Source organism: Temnothorax curvispinosus, unplaced genomic scaffold, assembly GCF_003070985.1.
Source record: "Temnothorax curvispinosus isolate PA1 unplaced genomic scaffold, ASM307098v1 QBEX01013883.1, whole genome shotgun sequence".
Lineage (NCBI taxonomy): Eukaryota > Metazoa > Arthropoda > Insecta > Hymenoptera > Formicidae > Temnothorax > Temnothorax curvispinosus.
The window spans coordinates 1-6,274 of record NW_020223663.1 but is presented as its reverse complement, the minus strand read 5'-3'; the positions used below and the strand labels follow the sequence as shown (position 1 = coordinate 6,274).

General features: G+C 32.7%; 3 protein-coding genes across 7 annotated transcripts; 2 read left to right on the top strand and 1 right to left on the bottom strand.

Moving 5' to 3' along the window:
• The first annotated feature begins 319 nt into the window (after window positions 1-319).
• On the top strand, window positions 320-1,966 carry LOC112464085. Its single transcript, XM_025030875.1, has 3 exons — window positions 320-394; window positions 441-632; window positions 957-1,966. Exons 1-3 carry the CDS (start codon window positions 320-322, stop codon window positions 1,452-1,454), a joined length of 765 nt encoding a protein of 254 aa, XP_024886643.1. The 3' UTR covers window positions 1,455-1,966.
• Window positions 1,967-1,996: 30 nt separating this feature from the next.
• On the bottom strand, window positions 1,997-4,179 carry LOC112464088. 3 transcript variants are annotated; one of them, XR_003041871.1, is made up of 6 exons: window positions 4,139-4,179; window positions 3,997-4,060; window positions 3,738-3,899; window positions 3,564-3,589; window positions 2,440-2,682; window positions 1,997-2,340 (listed from the first exon to the last, which is right to left on the bottom strand). XR_003041871.1 is itself a non-coding variant. In XM_025030879.1 (5 exons), the coding sequence occupies exons 1-5, from the start codon at window positions 4,162-4,164 to the stop codon at window positions 2,337-2,339; spliced, it is 282 nt and encodes a 93-aa protein (XP_024886647.1). In that variant the 5' UTR covers window positions 4,165-4,179; the 3' UTR covers window positions 2,065-2,336. The 3 variants fall into 3 exon arrangements, 2 of the variants coding, with proteins under 2 accessions (XP_024886647.1, XP_024886648.1); XM_025030879.1 differs by lacking the exon at window positions 2,440-2,682 and having other exon boundaries at window positions 2,065-2,340; XM_025030880.1 differs by lacking the exons at window positions 3,564-3,589; window positions 3,738-3,899; window positions 3,997-4,060; window positions 4,139-4,179 and adding an exon at window positions 2,806-2,912 and having other exon boundaries at window positions 2,065-2,340.
• A 625-nt stretch (window positions 4,180-4,804) lies between these two features.
• On the top strand, window positions 4,805-6,242 carry LOC112464086. 3 transcript variants are annotated; one of them, XM_025030877.1, is made up of 2 exons: window positions 4,805-5,181; window positions 5,483-6,241. In XM_025030877.1, exon 2 carries the CDS (start codon window positions 5,510-5,512, stop codon window positions 6,059-6,061), a length of 552 nt encoding a protein of 183 aa, XP_024886645.1. In that variant the 5' UTR covers window positions 4,805-5,181; window positions 5,483-5,509; the 3' UTR covers window positions 6,062-6,241. The 3 variants fall into 3 exon arrangements, with proteins under 3 accessions (XP_024886645.1, XP_024886644.1, XP_024886646.1); XM_025030876.1 differs by having other exon boundaries at window positions 4,805-5,218; window positions 5,483-6,238; XM_025030878.1 differs by lacking the exon at window positions 4,805-5,181 and adding an exon at window positions 5,221-5,308 and having other exon boundaries at window positions 5,483-6,242.
• Window positions 6,243-6,274: the final 32 nt, after the last annotated feature.

Genomic DNA, 6,274 nt, shown 5'->3' with positions numbered 1-6,274 from the left:
CAACATAGTATGTGTTGCTAGCAGAATTGTGGCAACTGAGTCCGCATTTGTCGGCAAGTTGATGCCTTCACGAGATAACAATTTTGTATAGCAACTTGCCAGCAACTTGTGCTGCTCTAAAATCGTCTGATTTAAAATTTGAGCTGTTGCTGTCATGTTGCTGTAATAATTCATAGGATCACACAATGCTGTCATATTGTTAGCAACGCGAAGTAAATTTGATGCTGCTCTCTTGCCGACAAATTGCTGGCAATACATATATCCAATGTTGCCTGCGTGTTGCTTCAAATATTAAATTACTCGAAATCAATTGAAGCAAATGTACGGCAAGTTACCAGCATCACAAGCAATCACAGGTTTGCGCAATTTTGCTCAGACACGCTTCGCTATCTGGGTAGTTTAAAAATTTTATTAGTAAGAAAATAATTTTTTTTAAATAGACTTGGCAAGATCTGTGTTCAAAAACAAAAGCAAAACATAGTCAAATAAGTAAATACAAGAAAGGAACAGGTGGTGGCCCTGCTTTATTACCTTTGGAGCAATTAACATCTACGGAACAGCAGGTTTTGGAAACAATTAATGCAACAGCAATTAGTGGCCTTGATAATATTGCAGAAACGGAAGCAGTATTTGTACGTACTTTCTTTTTTTATACATAATTGTAATGTTAATTATATAATTTTTCTTTAACTTTGTACATACATACATATATAGCCTTGGCCAAAGGTATTAAGCACCTATATTTTTTCATTTATCTGGAATTCTTTTACCTGCATTGCTTTCTATTGGTTACCGACATTATACATAAGATTAAACTTTAAACTTATGTATAATGGCGGTAACCAATAGGAAATGATACAGGTAAAAGAATTCCAGGTAAATAAAAAAAATATAAATGCCTAATATTTCTGGCCAAGCTTATATTATCTATTTGTTAAATATAATTTTGTTTATAGGAATATGAAGATGTAGAATACTTGGATGAGTATCAAGAAATATCAGATTCTGAAGGTCCTGAAGCAACGGTTGTGGAGGCAATGAGTACGAATAATAATGAGGCTACAACGTGCAATATGCAAAATTCTTCTACAAAGAATCAAATAATGATTGTCGTAAATAAAGAGAATAAAGTAATGGCTACTAATAACAAAGAAAATAGAAATAAAATCGTTAAAAATACACCTATGACAGAGAGGAACACAAAAACATGTAACACAAAACAAGGACATATTAAACAAAATGAACCACACAAACAAACAGTAGCAAGCCATAGATTTGAAAAAACAATGGAATATACTAATGATTTAGTAGGCCTAACAGCAAAAGATCAGCAGATGAGAAAGAAATATTATAGGAAAAAATTAAAATTAATGTTAAGAGATGTAACAGTAAAAGAAAGAATGGCAACTGCATTAGAAAATATATCTAATGTTTATCCGTTTATAAAAGACTAATTTTCAAGTTGTGATTTTCAAAGACTTCATATCTTTTATTTGTGTTTATGATTTAAAAGATTATTTTTATTTTTATGTATACTACTATATCAATATTAATTTGTGTTACTGTACTACTAATACTTGCCCGTTGGGCCTTATACTTGCTAATTATCATAATTATTACTATATATTATATTGTCATACTCATAATACTAAAATAATAATACTGTGAAAACAATTTGTGATACTAGAGTATTATAAATGAAAAGTTCCTATTTTTTGTTACTTTGGGTGCAATAAGGTAACTTATATAAGTACATAAACTTTCAAAACCTTATTAACTTTTACTTTTTGTTTTTATTTTATACTTTTATAATGTAAAACGTTATAAGGTTATATACATATATAGATATATGAGATTATGTATTACGTTGACATTTGTATCACTTTAGACATGTGTTAATAAATAATACACATATTTTAAGTAAAATGTATTATTATATGTAAGTAAACATATTTTGAATCAGTAATCTTCGCAAATTTCTTCCTACGACAAGCTCTGGATTAATACGGTTCCGTTCTACATTTTCATTTACATTATCATTAATATCTAATCCAAAATCAAAATCATAATCTTCTGGGCACAGTAGTGGTACATTTTCTTGAATGCACATGTTATGTAATACTACACAAGAATTAATTATACGCGATGCTACATCTGGTTTATAATGCAATACCCTATGTTTCAATAAACAGCGGAAACGCATTTTCAATAAACCATTTGTCCTTTCTATAAGAGATCGGATTCGTCTATGTGCTATGTTATAGTGATCTTCAGAAGAGTTTGGTTCAGCATTCATGATAGGTGTCAATAACCAGGGTCTTAAGGCATATCCAGAATCACCTAGAACATAAAACAATCAGTCAAGATTAAACATTTCATATATTAATGATGTTATCATTCCTTTCAATAACTATTTAATAATTTAATAATTTTATTTACCTGTGTGTTTATATCTAATGCTGATAATCGTCTTGGTTGTTCATTAATATATTCCGACACAATATTACTGATATCTTCAGCTATTCTTTTATTTACTTTGTATAATCGGATAAAATCCTTATTGGATAACTCGAAAAGATCATTTCTTGCATGAAATAATCGCCTAACCACTGCTCCTCCTTCAACTTCTTCGAGAAGACGAATTGCTTCTAAATTTATTAAATTTTGCATGTTCCAATAAATCTGTGAAAAATAGATTACGTGCAATACTCAACGAACTGCTAGGTTATACTTCGCGTGAGCACGAACATGAGCAAACATGAGGTTCGACACCGAATATAGCACTAAATGTGTTTTTTTTTTTACCTAATTTACACCAATCTTTCTTATAAACAATATGTAAAACAAAATCTGCTGTAAGCTATCAACCAACCACACAACTGACACAACGTGTTAAAAGCTATACATTGCCCGCGTTACCTCAATTTCGTATGCGAGATTTCGTATCGACTGGTCTGACCCATTCGATACCAAATATACGATATTTATCGTATACGAGGTACTTGTGAAAATTCGAGAATACAAATTTACTGCGACATGCGATATTCTAATAACATTCGTGAAATATCGTATGCGATATTTTTCGAGATTTTTCGAGAATAGGGCCCCAGATTAGCTACCACCACCCACTGTGTTCATCGTCACTTGTTTCACCCATGTAATCAGAACTACTCTCTGTATCCTCTTCTATGTTTACGTCCTTGGGTAGCGATCATGTAACTTTTTCCCTAGAGCGGAAACGTGAAAAATGAAAAATTTCATGTAACTATTTCTTTCTATTAGTATTGAATAGAAAGAGATAAACTTTTCACTTTTCACGTTCCGTCCTAGGGGAAAAGATACATGATCGATCCCCTGCAATATCATACGGATAAATTAAATCATGCAGTAAATTAAACCTTTCATAGCACGGCAACGTTAAGAAAATTACGCCCTCACAACACGATATAGTCAATCAGCGTTACACATTTTTTCAAGTTATTGCTACTATCTCTTTCTGTTATTAAATTATAAAAGTTCTGAAACGTCCAAAATCAAATTTGTAACTTGAAAATGAAACTTACTTCCGTATAATAATCAGCGTGTTGGCCTGGGGGTCGATTACGGTTCTTGAAACGAAGTGAAAATTACAAAAGTGAACAGATTTGCTAGATTTTGACCAATAAAATCATAGATACCCTAGTGAATTTCCTCACTTTTGTAACTTTTACCTCGTTTCAAGAACCGTAATAAGCCCCCTGAACTGCCATCTTCGGAAATTCTGGTCGTAGATGATGCAGCTCGACTGCCACCGCTTCTCGCTCTACGACGAGGTTCTTGATGCTCTGTTTCGTTTCGATTAAGCGCTTTGACATCTTATGGCTTCTCTTTTTGCGTTTGTCCCAAGACAGATTCCAACCCTTACACAATGATAAAATATATTTATATTTCTTTAATGTGTACTTCAATATGATTTGTACAAGATTAAGTAGCTTCGCTAATGCTTTTCTAACTTACTTGGAAGTGCATGAAGTATTCCACTGCTTTTCTACCTCTTAATGACATCAATGACATCAAGCATCTGCAAACAATTTTATAGTTAGTTTAAACTGCGAGTTTCCGTACGATGACAAAATTACTTATATCTACTTGTACATACAATATAAGTTTATTTCTATATTTCATAAATCTGTAATTTGATGTAATTGTTCAAATACAACTTTAGTAGGTTACCTCTCTACTTTTGCAATCTATATCTCTTTCATATTGCAAGGATACTTTGTACTAAGTTCAGAATTAAATTTGCATTTTACACTTACCTATAGCGTTTTTTCTTGGCTGCACTACCGCCCTGCACTGCCCTGCACTACCCAATAGCGTTGCACTAGTGTTGCACTAGTGTTGCACTAGTAGGCGATAGTGCAGCCAAGAAAAAACGCTACTATATTTTTGCACGTGAAATGTAGCCAGGTATTAGGCATAAACAAATCTGATAAATAAATTAAAAATAGGTTAAGCACGTTTCCCGTGTTGATAAACTATTACGTAATGCGTTCCGAAACCACCACATATTCTACGTCTCACCCCTACTCTCCGGCAGCTAAACGATATACAGTTTTTCGCTTTTTTTAGCGAAACCGTGATCTAACAAACGTTTTACTTAGTATATTCGGAACTAACAAACGATTCCGCATCGATTGACCACGGTTTGAATCGAAAATTGTAAAGAATTCTATATTTACCGGCTAAATTAACACTAAAAATTATTTTCGTGATTACGTAAAAACTATTAACTAACAAACGTTCTAATTAGTCTAACAATCAATAACAAACGACTAACAATCGATTCGTAAAAAAAAAAAATGTCGTAAGTCGAAATTGTCCGGCTAACTTCTATGAGGTGCACTTGGAGTGTAACGTTCGGAGCATTTGGTACCGCTTATTGGACCGCAGCCTATATGAGAGGACATTGACACAGGAAAAACATGAGGTCTGTTTTTTTTTTTATAGCTGAGCTAGTGTAACACACATACATTTTCTATACTTGTGACTTGTGACTTCTGTACTGAGTGAAATAGGCATATGTTTGAATTTGGTGAAAGCGAGAAGGGAAGTTCTAATGCAGTTCGGTGCAGCAATAAATAACAAACTTATGGTATCGCTTGATGGGAAATCTGAACCAGGTGATGGACTGATGCGATGGTGCGGTAACAAAAAATCAGCTATTGATCATGCTCACGTAATTATCAATTCCTTTCTGATCCCCATGATCTAAGATTAATGTTTTCTTGCTTAAAAAAAATTGTGAGAATTAACCGAAGCAAATTAGGTTAGATTATATTAAAATTAAAAATTATTTGACTAATCGAAATAAATTGTGAAGAAATTATAAGATTAACAAATGTAAAATTAAATTTTTATTTTTTTCAACCGAGATATTTTTATTTATATTCTAAGCATTTACTTCTTTTTGTAGATTTTTGAAGCTTATTTGCTCTTTTAGGTTAGAAGAATAAGGGATACAAATTAAATGCCCTTGTTACGCAAGGTGCTGCTGAGGTTGACCGTCCTTGCGTTACTCTTGGTTGCCCTATATTGCTATCAGACATCCGATGGAGGACGCTGGGTCTTGTTCAGCCCGCAAACAAGAAACAGAAGCTTGGCAAACCTTACGGCTGCCTCAGCAGCTACTGCTTATTCCATCAATTATTTGTCTTCAACAGCAAGCATTAAGCCACGAAATCAGACGAATTATTATAACATATGGTGCATTTTTACCAAGGTTGCCTCGAACTCGCCTATGAGACGTAAGTTCCAAATATTCACGGACTCCTTGCTCAGATTCGCCTCTGTGGATATTGCCTTCCATGTGATAATTGATGATGACAGTCGAGACATAGCTGCGATTGTTATCCAAAATGTTATGGCCAGCACTGGAAAATTTATGGAAGTATGTTCTTGTATGATCTTTCTTATTTTTAACAAATTAAAACAAATAGGTCCTTATGAGTATATTGCATTGTCATTAAAATATTTGTATAATTTCCCGAGAAAAAAAATAGGTATAATAATGTGGGCATAATATGGTCAGATGTAAAAATATATTATTAGATATGAAAAGATTTAATTTTATATGAATTTTATATGATTATATATAATCAGATCCAAAATTTGGTGTGGTATGATCAAATCTTTATGTAATCATATTCGACTTTATCTTATTATATATGACAACAGATCCGGTTGAATATAAGTTCAGAATAAACAAGAAGGAACAAAAATGTCTATATAAAAA

Coding starts and splice junctions, on each gene's coding strand:
- LOC112464085 (XM_025030875.1), top strand. CDS start 320: ATGTACGGCAAGTTACCAGCATCACAAGCAATCACAGGTTTGCGCAAT. Junction 395..440: donor AGACACGCTTCGCTATCTGG/GTAGTTTAAAAA, acceptor TTTTTTAAATAG/ACTTGGCAAGATCTGTGTTC. Junction 633..956: donor CAGAAACGGAAGCAGTATTT/GTACGTACTTTC, acceptor TTTTGTTTATAG/GAATATGAAGATGTAGAATA.
- LOC112464088 (XM_025030879.1), bottom strand. CDS start 4,164: ATGAAATATAGAAATAAACTTATATT. Junction 4,061..4,138: donor TATAGAAATAAACTTATATT/GTATGTACAAGT, acceptor AATTGTTTGCAG/ATGCTTGATGTCATTGATGT. Junction 3,900..3,996: donor AATACTTCATGCACTTCCAA/GTAAGTTAGAAA, acceptor TCATTGTGTAAG/GGTTGGAATCTGTCTTGGGA.
- LOC112464086 (XM_025030878.1), top strand. CDS start 5,510: ATGCCCTTGTTACGCAAGGTGCTGCTGAGGTTGACCGTCCTTGCGTTA.